At 57.1% G+C, this 11,409-nt stretch overlaps 2 protein-coding genes across 4 annotated transcripts; one reads left to right on the forward strand and one right to left on the reverse strand.

Annotated features, from left to right (window-relative positions):
- The first annotated feature begins 695 nt into the window (after positions 1–695).
- On the forward strand, positions 696–6,019 carry TMEM79 (transmembrane protein 79). 3 transcript variants are annotated; one of them, XM_074318684.2, is made up of 5 exons: positions 696–908; positions 1,708–2,501; positions 2,760–2,973; positions 3,177–3,265; positions 3,347–5,251. In XM_074318684.2, exons 2-5 carry the CDS (start codon positions 1,751–1,753, stop codon positions 3,358–3,360), a joined length of 1,068 nt encoding a protein of 355 aa, XP_074174785.1. In that variant the 5' UTR covers positions 696–908; positions 1,708–1,750; the 3' UTR covers positions 3,361–5,251. The 3 variants fall into 3 exon arrangements, with proteins under 3 accessions (XP_074174785.1, XP_074174786.1, XP_019566760.1); XM_074318685.2 differs by lacking the exon at positions 3,347–5,251 and adding an exon at positions 5,260–5,396 and having other exon boundaries at positions 697–908; XM_019711201.3 differs by lacking the exons at positions 3,177–3,265; positions 3,347–5,251 and adding an exon at positions 5,260–6,019 and having other exon boundaries at positions 767–908.
- Positions 6,020–6,412: 393 nt separating this feature from the next.
- On the reverse strand, positions 6,413–9,376 carry GLMP (glycosylated lysosomal membrane protein). Its single transcript, XM_019711199.3, has 6 exons — positions 9,215–9,376; positions 8,488–8,745; positions 8,106–8,306; positions 7,765–7,983; positions 7,028–7,281; positions 6,413–6,923 (listed from the first exon to the last, which is right to left on the reverse strand). The coding sequence occupies exons 1-6, from the start codon at positions 9,332–9,334 to the stop codon at positions 6,758–6,760; spliced, it is 1,218 nt and encodes a 405-aa protein (XP_019566758.3). The 5' UTR covers positions 9,335–9,376; the 3' UTR covers positions 6,413–6,757.
- Between the last annotated feature and the right edge of the window lie 2,033 nt (positions 9,377–11,409).

Below are 11,409 nucleotides of genomic sequence, written 5' to 3' on the forward strand. Positions count from 1 at the left end.
AAATTTCACGAAACTCAAATGCCTTTAGTGGTGAGGTCCCGCAGGAATGAGAAGCCACTCTCTCACTCACGTTTCTGCCCCCTGGTCGACCCATTGAAAAGGTCACCTTGGATTCCTATTGCTCTCTTGGTAAAAAGCAAGGTATTTGGGGGTGGGGGGCTGTGTACGCGTTGAAATGGGAACATCTACCCCTGTGCTGCTGGTTCCAGCCACCGTCCTTCTTTCTGTTTCTGAAACTGCCAGTCTTTCTCGCTCACTGGCCTTTCACTTGCTGTTCCACTGCCTGCAACACTCACCCTCCTCATTCCCTTCATTTCTCAGCTCAAAAGGCACCTTGGCAGAGAGGTTTTCCCTATTGAAATCGTCTCATTTACTGAGTCGCTAGGCTTCTTTATTATCTGTGACCCCAAGAGAACGAGCCCCTCAAGGACCGAGCCCTTGCCTGTTATCTTGTTGTCTCTGGAGTCTGTGCCTAGACCAGTGCCTGGCTAATAACAGGTGCTCAGTAAATGTGAATAAAGTGTAGAAATTCCATCTCTTTTCTGGGTGTTCCAACCTACTCCAAGCAGCCTGTGATGCACAAACCCCATGGTCCCCCTCTGTTTTCCTGAGCAGGGAGCCCCTACACATGCCATTTGCCTAGAACACACGCTCACTCCCATGCCCAGCTGCACCCCCACTTTCAGAAAGGATGGCAGGCGACCTCTAAGGCTTTTTCTGTCGGCAGATTTAGCAGGGCGGGGCCTGCCCCTTTAAGCTGGGCCCCACCTGCTCCGGTCAGACTGGTTTGGAGACACAGGTAAAGGGAGGGAGACCAGAGGGATACTTGCAGAGCCAGCAGGGAGCTGGGCAGCTCCTTCCCGGACACTGTGGGGACTGGGGACCCTGCGTCTCTCTCCAGATGGAAAGTAAGAGGGTGTCATGGGCCCAAATGGCAAGGGGTAGGGAGCCATTGTGGAGGTGGAGGGAGGGGGTGAGCCCCATCAAGAAGCCGAGAGACGGAGAACGGACGGGACGGCAGGGAAGGGAGAGACTGGAGAGGAGGCATGGGGAACAGCCATGATAGGACCGAGAAGTCAGAATGGACAGACCCAGGCCCTCTGCAGATGGATGAGGTGGGCTAGTGAGGAGTTTGGCAACTGCCCGTGTACCCAGACTGGAGGCGAAAGAACAGGGTGCACTGCTATGCCAGTTCCTCAGGACAGATTTGTTGGCAAATCCCTGGGATCGGTTACCAGGAGGGTTCCAAGCAGGAATCTGCAGGGAAGGCGAGGTTTGAAGGTGAGGGGGCAGCTTCTCTGTCCACAAGGAGGTCCTTAGTGGGAAGGCAGCTCTTGGCAAAATTCTAGGCACCTCCTCTCCCTCCCATTCCTGCACGAAGGTGGCCATGACCCCAGGGGTTTTGGTGGAGGGGAGCAGAAGGCGTGGGTGGGGACTGGCTGAGGCCACAGCTGCCAAGACCTATGCCCCCTGACTCACCCGCTCCTGCTGGCTGGCGTTTGATGTCGGAAGGGTGTCTCCATTTCAGCTGCTCACGTCTCTCCTTCCTCACTGTTTCAACACCTTCCTGCATGCCATGTTCTCCCCAAGGTCCCAGAAGGGGCTCAAGCCCATGGTGCCAACTGCCCTGGACAGTTCCAGCTCTGTCAACCCATCCTAAGGGCCAGAGGACGGAGCTTCTGACAGAGCTTTCCTGTTAACCTCCAGGGTGACATGACCTCACGGTAGACCCCAGAACTGAGGTCCCAGGATGACAGAGCCCGAGACCCTGGCCCTGCTGGAAGTGAAGGGGCCAGAGGCCCAGGAGAAGAGCTCACCCCAAGCCTTGGTCCCCAATGGCCGGCAGCCAGAAGGGGAAAGTGGGGCCGAGCCCCCCGGCGCTGAGCCCTCCAGCGTGGGATCTTCAGCTGGGTCTCCCACAGCTGGAGAGGGGACAGAGGATGGTCTGGACAGCACAGTAAGCGAGGCTGCCACCTTGCCCTGGGGGACTGGCCCCCAGGCCACTGCCCCGTTCCCGGACCCCCCCGGTTGGCGGGACATGGGGCCTGAGCTCCTGGAGTCTGAGCCGCCTGGCAAACCAGAGGAGCTGCGTGACGATGACGTAGACCTGCTGCCTGGGAAGGCGCCACGGGCCTTTGTGCCCATTGACCTGCAGTGCATCGAGCGGCGGCCCCAGGAGGACCTCGCTGTGCGCTGTGAGGCCGGCGCGGCAGAGCGCCGCCGGAACTTCCTGCCCACCCGAGCCACCCCTCCGGAGCCCTCAGAGCGCAAGTGGGCCGAGGCTGTGGTGAGGCCGCCCAGCCGCTCCTGTGGGGGCTGCGGGGGCCACGAGGGGCTGCGGGCTGTGGCCTCCGTGGCAGCCGCCCTGGTCCTCTTCCCCTGCCTGCTGTACGGGGCGTACGCCTTCCTGCCCTTCGATGCCCCTCGGCTGCCCACCATGAGTTCCCGCCTCGTCTACACACTACGCTGCGGGGTCTTCGCCACCTTCCCCATTGTGCTGGGTGAGACTGGGCCCTGTGAGAAGGAAGGGGCATCTGGGAGCTGGACTCCAGGGCAAGGCCTGCCTGGCTGGGGAGCAGCAGTTTCCCGTTACTGAGGCTGGACCCTCGGGGCCTGGCTCGCTCTGCCACCCTGTGTGCCTGCCCCTCCCAGGACCCCAAGCCCCACTGTGGAAACCCATGCCCATGAGCTCTCCACCATGCACCCTGCCCCCGCTGCCTGCCTCGTGCTCTCTGACCCTGCGTCTCCACCCCTGCCAGGCCTCCTGGTGTACGGGCTGAGTCTGCTGTGCTTTTCCGCCCTGCGGCCCTTTGGGGAGCCCCGGCGGGAGGTGGAGATCCACCGGCAGTACGTGGCCCAGTCGGTCCAGCTCTTCATCCTCTACTTCTTCAACCTGGCCGTGCTGTCCACCTACCTGCCCCAGGACACCCTCAAACTGCTCCCTCTGCTCACTGGCCTCTTCGCCATCTCCCGGTGAGCTGGGGCTGGGGGTGGGGCACAGGGGAGGTAATGGCGCTAGAGGGACCCAGGTGAGTGCATGTGCGGAGAGCCGGGGTCCGGGAGCTGTCTGGATCCTGCGCTGGCCCAAACGTGCGCCCTGGAAAGGTGAGTCCACTTTCTCCCTTGCACCTTACCTCACCTGGTAGCAGGTGATCAGCTCAAACCTCTTCCCACAGGAAACCGATTTCGGAGACTCATATACCATCTAGAACTGGAAGGGCTTCCAGGTGTCATTGCAGCCACCCACCGGTGACACTCTGGTCAGGTAGCCGTTGGCCTCTAGTTGAACACCCCCTGTGACCAAGGGCTCAGTTCTTTATCTGGCAGTCTGTTTCGTTTTTCAAAGGTCCTCGTTATTAGGAAGTTCTTTGTGTTGTGCTAAAGACTGCTGCCCTGACCCTGATCTCTGGAACTGCCTAGGACAAATTCGGATATTTGACAACAGCTGTTCCCCCACTCCAGCACCCTGCTCCCCGTGTTTACTTTCCTAAGTGGCCCTGCCCCCTTCACCATCCTTCCCTAGGGCAGGAAACTCTCCTGCTGGTCAAATGGGGTGAGGGTGGGGGGCTGGTGAAGGGTATTGGCCTTCGGCTCATACAAGCCAAGGCCACGTCAGCTCTCACGGCAGCCTAATTACTCTCCTTTCATTTCGAATTTAGTCCCATGAAATCCTTAGGGGTGTTTCCATGGGAACTACTGTTAACCCAGAAGGCACCTTTGAATTTCTGAAGCCAAATAAACACAGGTCTTTCCATTTTTGCCCCTAATACATTTCCTTTTGTCACTATCCATATACAATTCCCGGTAGCTTTAACTGCTAAAAACATCTTCCTATCGAGCTAACATTTGTCTTCCTGTTACTTCTGATTGTAGTCTAGTCGTCCTCTGTCCCCTCAGCCTCCTCACCATCACACAGCCCTGTATTTTCTCCCAGGAGATGTTTCCTGAGATAAATGTTCCTCCACCTTTTGTAACTCCACCTCCCTCTCTGGGAGTGCTGGTGTCAGGTAGAAGTTGGCTTAGGCGGTTAAGACTCATCAGGGAGCTAAAGACTCAGCGACTGTCTGGTCCATCTGACCCATTTGCTAGAGAGGAAACGACAGACTGGGGGAATCACAGGGCAGGACTAGAATCCAGTTCCCTTCCTTCCCTCATCCAAGGTGCTTTCTACTCTACCACGGGCAAGTTCCTTAAGCATTTTGTGTCTCCATTTCATCATCTCTGAACTGGAGTTGTGAGGATTAAATGAGTTAATTCTTGTAGAGTGCAGTACAACAGTTTGGCGCTTGGTAAGGGTTTGCTGTGAACTTTTATTGTTATTACGACTCGCTGCCTCCTGGGGCAGTAGGGATGCAGCAGTTACTCTTTCCTCTGTTTAACAGGCAGAAACGGAGGGACACCTCAATTTTGTAACAGTGGTCCTTCACCTATTAGAGGAAGCTACTGCCCACCCTCCCCGGGAAGGGGTGTGTATTTTGAGTGGATCTTCCAAGAGGAGACATTTTGCTGTGGGTGACCTGTCCCTGTCGGCTTCAAGCCCTATGGAAGCTGGCTTCCTTACTCTCTTCTTTCCCTCTGCCTGTCTGAAATGGCAGGAGAGGATGTGAGGATTAGGGTGGGCTCAAATCACGCTTTTCCTATTTCCCAGATGGGTGACCTTGGACCAGTCTTAACCCCTTTGGGATCTTAGTTTCTTAATCTGCAAAATGGGAAATAAATACAGAGGAATGTGCTGCAGCTGTAGAAGAATGAGAGCTGTTTATAGATAGATAAAAATAACCTCCACGATGTGTTAAATGGGGAAACGTCAATGTGCAGAACAGTCTAAAGCGTATGCTACCAAGCTTCAAAAAAGGGGGCAAAGGAAAACACACATCCTTTTTGCTCCTATATGCATAAAAAAAAATCACTCGCTGCACAAGATACCATAACATTGGATCTGGGGTGGGAGAGTGCAGAGGTGAGGGAAGAGAGCAGGGTGGCTGGGGGTCAGCAGAGGGAAGACGACCCTTTACTACACGCAGCAGCATCGTATTTTGAGCCATGCGACTGTACCTTGCCTCCTCAAAATGTTTAATTAAAATTTGCAAGATAAACAAATAAAAGACGGAGGGGAACGATAAACTCACTTCAGAGCGATGCGGGGAGTGTCAATGAAACAGTGCCGCAGAGTAACTAGCAAGTGGCTTTAGAAGTAGCGGTCGCGCCCCCCCCCCACCTCCGCCTCCCGCCCGCTAGCTGCCCTCTTCTCGCCGGCAGGCTGATATACTGGCTGACCTTCGCCGTGGGCCGCTCCTTCCGAGGCTTTGGCTACGGCCTGACGTTCCTGCCCCTGGTGTCCATGCTGGTGTGGAACCTCTACTACATGTTCGTGGTGGAGCCGGAACGCATGTTCACCGCCACCGAGAGCCGCCTGGATTACCCCGACCACGCCCGCTCCGACTACAGGCCCCGCCCCTGGGGCTGAGCCGCCCCGCCCCCTCGCCCCCAGCCTGGAACCTCCGCGGGACAAACCCGCTGCTACCCCGACAGGGTCCCATCCAGTGAGCTTGGACTGTCCCCCCGTCTCCACGTGGCGCCGCCCTTCGCCTTTGGAGCCCGGGATAATCCTGAGGGAGGGACGCGGGGAAGGAGTGGACAGCCATGTCCCTTAAGGATGCTGAGGTCACGGGGCTCCGACCGCGGCCACTAGGGCCCACCAGTGCCTGGCTCTGCTCCTCTCCAGCCTCCTGCGAGGCAGACGCACAGCCCAAACCCTGACCATATCCGTGCGGGGCCTTAAGGAGACTGGCAGTACTGCGCATGCCCAGAGAGAAAGGCCGGGCCGGCACATCAAATAGGACTTGCTCGCTGGGTAAAAACCTGCTGGGGGCCGGGGTTCACGACCCTCTACGATGGACCCTCAAAGCCCTTTAGCCTCAGACAAGACTATTACAGCTGCCCCAGCTCAGAGCTGCTGCCTCCTCCCTTCCAACTCTGTAACGACCCCCCTCCACACTGCCCAGAAGAGGAGAGGAACCACCCCTCACAGGTGTATGAATGTGTGTGTGTGTCCGTGTGTGTGTATGTCCACGCATGTGGTGGCTGGCAGGAGCTGGAAGGCACAGTGACTAGTATTCACCCCATGTGAATATGTGTGTGTAACAATAAATGAGTACCACAGTCTTACTTGGCTCTTTCTTTGTGCTTGCACCCCCACCTCAAGTGTCCCTTGTTTGATTGATGCTGCACCAGAACCTCCCTGCCCCCTGTGATGGGGAGAGGCTGGTGGGAGCCTCTGTCCCACGTCAAGACAGAGAACTGGGCCTGGTGAGGAAGTGGGGCGGTACACAGAAACCTGCCTTCCAGGTCCAGCGCTCAGCCCTCTCTATCCCTGGGACCAGCCCAACGACACTCACACAGAGACCAGCCCTGTGGAAGAAATAAGTCTATTTCAAGTCCCCCCCCAGACAGACAGCCAGTCAGAGGGCCTTCCATTTCAGCCTGCGAGTCCCATCCAAGGGAAATGGGGGCTGAGGAGCAAGGAGGCAACTCCAAGGGCACCTGCCCTCTAGCAATAACCCTGTGCCTGGTCCCTCTCCAGAGTATGAAAGAAGCCCCACCTGGTGGTCTCAGGATTTGAGGCTGATCGCTGAGGTTCTGCAGAAAAGCATGATGGGCGGAGGGAATACCTGGCTGGGAACACTGACCCTCAAACTTGCAGAGGTTTGAGGCACAGCAAGGCAGGTCCAGTAATGTCCTCTCCAGAGAGTGAGCCTCAATTTATGGGTTGATATTCTGAGTACCGCTTGGGGCCCAGCAGCAGAAACAGGCCCCCTGCCAGCAGCACGAGCCCTGGAGCCCCCAGGGCCACTGCCATGATGCCCAGGACTAGCGGGGACAAGGCATCCATGGGAGGGAAACCCACACCCAGGAGCATCGACCTAGAACAAGCAGAGTGAGAAAGAGACACAGGCTTAGGAGGGGAGGCTGACAGGGCCCAGCGTCCTCCACTTCATCCCCGACCCGGCCCAGGCCCGACTCTCACCAGCTGAGGTAGTGTTGGTCCCAGTAGCCAGGACCTGCAGAAGTCCCAAATGTCAGGTTAAAGGCACAGAAGTTGTTCTGGGACCCAAAGAAGGCTCGGACAATGGGAGACTGGGGAAGGTATGCCAAGGTGGGGTAAAGAGGGGAAACTTGGCAGGGCAGGGATGATTCTCGGCCCCCCTGCTTCTGGGAGAAAGCCACTGGCCGCCACTGCATGAAGCCTGATGGGAGGGAGCCCCAGAGCAGCTGGTCCAACTGGGGAGAAAGGAGACAAGGCAGGGTGAGGAAGACCAACTGTGCCGCCCAACTCTGTCCACCTTCCCACCTTCCCAGACCCCATCTGTCACCACTCGTTCTGAGCCCAAGCCTGGTTCTAGAATTCACGGGCTATTTGCATTGGGACCTCAATCTTTCCTCTGTAGGGAGGGCAGTCGGACTGGATGGCACTGAGTGTATTTCCAGCCCTGATACTTGGCAACCACCACTCAGCTCCCTCCTCTGGGCCCCTCGGCCCTGGCACGTGCCATCTGCCAGAGCACCGACTCACACTGCATGGCTGCCTTCGCCCTCCATCCTCTCCACTGAGGGGGCAGGGACGGGGCCAGGGTCATGAGCATGGCGCCCAGCCCGTGAAAAGGCTGAACAGTGTTGCTAAATGTAAGTGGCTGAAGACTGTCTGAGGTCCCCATGGGGGTCCCACCTGCATCCCCACCGTCTGCCGCCCCCTGGGAGCCTGACCTGGAAGACGGCAGGCGCGTATTCATCATCAATGGAGTGCTGCTCCCGCATGGAGGGGCAGTCAGGGCCCTGGCCCAGGGTGGCTACCTCCAGCCGGAACAGGGAGCGGTTTCCGCGGGGAACGGCCCCGACCAGGGCCACCTCTAGCTGGCAGGTGTCCGCCGTGTGCAGGAGGCGAGGGGGCTGGGCCGGACGGCCGGATCTGGAGAAGGCTTGCACCTAGGATGGAAAAGGCCCTGGGTGGCATAGGCAGACGGACACCTGTGCTGGAAGGCTGCCCCCTCAGCGACTGCCAGCATCCTAAACCAGCCTTTCGAGTTCTGGTTCCCCCACACTCTTACCCTGAAAGCCAGGCTGCCATTGGCAAAAGCCCTGGTGGGGTCATGAATGGGGTGGCCTCGAAATGTGGCGCTCAGGGTGGCAGGATCCAGTGAGTCAGTGACGTTGTTCCAGGACCACTCGGCCAAGCAGTAAGGGGGGTACGGTTTTCCTGGAGGCTCGGCCGCCTCCTCGGACGTGTTGGTGCTGTCAAACTCAAACAGCTGGCGGGTGGGGTAAGGTGGGGGGGAGTGCTGCAGGCCAGCTGTCTCCTGAGTCACCCCCACACTCACTGACCCCACCCCCAGGCTTATACCTGACTACTTCCCCCACCCAGCCGTCAGCTCCTCCCTCTAATATGAGAACCAGTCTCCTGTCCCCCTTGGTTCTGCCCAACTGGCTCACCCTGGTAAAAACAAGGGCAGAAGAAAACCGGACGCTGTTCTCGGGGAGCACCACCAGGCCCCCGGCGGGCTCAGGGGACAGCAGGCGGCTCCAGTTGACACTCAGGGCGCTGTGGGGGGTGTTGGTGGCCACCAGGACCACTGCTGGGGGCCCCAGGCTGCTCCACACGTAGTGCAGGGTGGAGTTGGAGCCCACTGCCCGGATATGAAGCAGGTTCTCGGGGGGCCCCGTAGGGTCGGGAATGACCTCCAGAGACACCTGGAGCATGGAGCAGTGGAGGGTCAAGACAACAGGGTGAGAGAGGGACACGGGGCAAAGGAGAGGCTTGGGGGTAGGGGCAGGGGACTTGGGAAAGCTGGGGACAGGGTGGGACCTCAGGGGTGCGGACAAGAGAAATCGGGTGGGAGCTCAGGGAATCGTGGTGTCGGGGTGCAGGAACCGGGACAGCCCGGGCTGGCCCGACCCTGGGCAGAGCTGAGGGAAGAAAACGGAGGTACGCGGGGACCTGGGTCTCTCGGGGCTGAGTCGGGGCCCAGCCCTCAGCAGAGGGCGGGAAGCCCCCACACCGCACTGCTCCACAATCCACCCCGGGACCCCAGGCTGCCCCCACCCCCAGGGTGAGGAACTCGTCTCTGTGCAGCCCCCACCCCCGCCCCTGGGTGGCCTTAGATTCCAACCAGCCTCGGAAGGCAGCGCTTCCTGAAACCTCCACGCTCTCGCCCCTCACCTGGCGGGTCTCCTCCCCGCGCAGGCCAAGCGGGGCTGCAGCCAGAAGAAGACTCAGGAGGAGCACGGGGCTGGGGGCACAGCGCCCCCAACCCCTGCGCGGCCCCTCACAGCTGCACATGCAGCCCCAGCTTCAGACGGCGGAAGACACCGAGTCATGTGACTGACACTCAGCTGACATCTTTAGAGGGCGGGGCCATCACACCAGTCCTTAAAGAGACCGGCTCCTTTAACCCAGATTTAGGCTTGAGCGAGGATGGAATCGGATCGTGGGGAGGTCCTCACCCCCAGCTGGGCTGGCAAGCGACACCCGAGACTAGACAGACATGCAGACACCCTGCCAACCTCTCCTACCCGACTGGTCGCACTCAACAGTCCGTCGCCTGTAAGTGGGCATGACGTCTGGAGTCCAGCTCCAGATGGATCCCAATAAAATGACTGATGGGGAAGGAGCCGCGAGGAATCGGAAGGAATTCTGTGAGGGAGATAGCACACCCGAGAAGGTGTTTTTGTTTTTGTCAATAATTGGTATTTATTGAGCCCCCAGGTAGAGCTCAGACCTCAGAAAACAGGGTATGAGAGCAAAACATGTTGTCAAAAGCATCTCACGTCGGGCTGAATGAACAGTGTTGTTCTTGGGCTTTTTTGCTTATTAAAATTATCTTCACTAATAAATGCACGTGGTACAAAATTCTTGAGGTGCCACAGGGTGCCCATTGTCCAGCAACTTGGTCCCTTCCCCGAGACAACCGTCATTGTGCTGTGCCCTAAGGTACTCTGCGTGTTCAGGAATGTTAAGTGCGCCGCACACGTAGGCGGCCTGCGGGCCGATGCCCTGGGAGCTGTGCGCTCTGCGCAGCACTTGGGTGCAGAAGGTGCTGGGTGTTTGGCCAGAACCTTGAGTTTCAACATTCAGGGATGCGGGAAGGCCACCCCTGTATGCACAGCTTTTCATATCTATTTGCAACCGAATCCATGGGATAAACACCCAGCAGTGGAACTGCCAGGCCACGCTTCTCCGAGGCTCTTCAATTGCAGCTCACACCGCGTGTCTGAGCGCCCACTCCCACAGCCTCCGAGTGTCTGCCAGACTTCATTTGCATTTCCCCGGGAATACGGGGAAGCATCTCTCCACGACGTGTATTTTTGTTTCTCTGGAGCTATTTATACCCTTTGCCTATTTTTCTGCAGGCCCTATCTCTTGACTGCCAAGTTCTTTCAGGAAATTAACTCTTGTGTTGTTGAAACATCCTCCCTCTCCAGTTTGTGCCCTTTTTGCCACACAAAATTTTTAATGTAGTTGCATTTATTATTTTTCCCCACTGATATTATTTTTAAATCTCATGTTTTCTTCTAGTACTCATGGTTTCACTTTCTTACATTTCAGTCTTTCCGCTGCCCAGAATTAATTTTGATGGAATGAAGTAAGAATCCAATTTCATGCCTGTCCCCAAGTGACTACTCTAGGATGAACTCAAGTTCCCTCAAAAATTTTCCTTTTTCTTGAGAGAAAAAAGCAGTACTTCTGTCCTCCAAAGAGTCAACTCTGGGACCTCATAAGGGGGACTAAAGACAAGCCTTGGCTGAGTACAGAGGGTCTGAGTAGACTTCTGCCATTTGCTTTTTCACTTGTATGTTGAAGACTTTTGTGTCAATGGGGGAAAGCGGAATTTGGCCGAACCTAGGAGTTTATCAGTAGGCAGAGCCATGAGCAAAGTCGAGGAGGTGGCAAGCTGTACTCACGGGGTCCCCAAGGTCAGTGATCAGGGCTCAGGCACAGCTTGGGTGGCTTCTAATCAGTGTTCCAGTCAGGCTTTGGGCAGCACAGGGGCTCTGAAAGCTTGCCTGGAGTACAGACTGACCTAACACAGCAGGAGAGGCCACACGGGTTCGGGGACAGCGCAGGTGAACTCCTATGTTACAGGGAGCCCCACGTACATTACCCAAGTGCCTGGCTGTGGAGTTGAAACCTGAATGGCCCTAGAGGAGGAAGGAACTAATGGCAAGGGGGAATCCACAGGGTGACTGGCTTCCTCCCTCCCTCATTTCTCAGGTCTTATCAACACCATTTCTTCAACATCTGTTCTACTTATCTCAGAATTACCCTACTAATCGTAGGTTTAAAACTGAGGGAATCATTAACACTGCAAGTGGAGAGGCAGGATTTCAGCACAAGTGGGCAGGCTTACCTCAGAG

The sequence above is a fragment of the Rhinolophus sinicus genome, chromosome 7 (assembly GCF_057876585.1).
Source record: "Rhinolophus sinicus isolate RSI-liver-muscle chromosome 7, RSI-T2T, whole genome shotgun sequence".
NCBI classification, from domain to species: Eukaryota; Metazoa; Chordata; class Mammalia; order Chiroptera; family Rhinolophidae; genus Rhinolophus; species Rhinolophus sinicus.

Bases quoted from the DNA above. Each gene is read 5' to 3' on its own strand.
- GLMP (XM_019711199.3), bottom strand. From the start codon at position 9,334: ATGTGCAGCTGTGAGGGGCCGCGCAGGGGTTGGGGGCGCTGTGCCCCC. The intron at 8,746-9,214 runs GTGAGGGGCGAG...TCCATGCTCCAG, and splicing joins GCGGGGAGGAGACCCGCCAG to GTGTCTCTGGAGGTCATTCC. The intron at 6,924-7,027 runs GTGAGAGTCGGG...TGCTTGTTCTAG, and splicing joins GACCAACACTACCTCAGCTG to GTCGATGCTCCTGGGTGTGG.
- TMEM79 (XM_019711201.3), top strand. From the start codon at position 1,751: ATGACAGAGCCCGAGACCCTGGCCCTGCTGGAAGTGAAGGGGCCAGAG. The intron at 2,502-2,759 runs GTGAGACTGGGC...CACCCCTGCCAG, and splicing joins CACCTTCCCCATTGTGCTGG to GCCTCCTGGTGTACGGGCTG. The intron at 2,974-5,259 runs GTGAGCTGGGGC...TCTCGCCGGCAG, and splicing joins GGCCTCTTCGCCATCTCCCG to GCTGATATACTGGCTGACCT.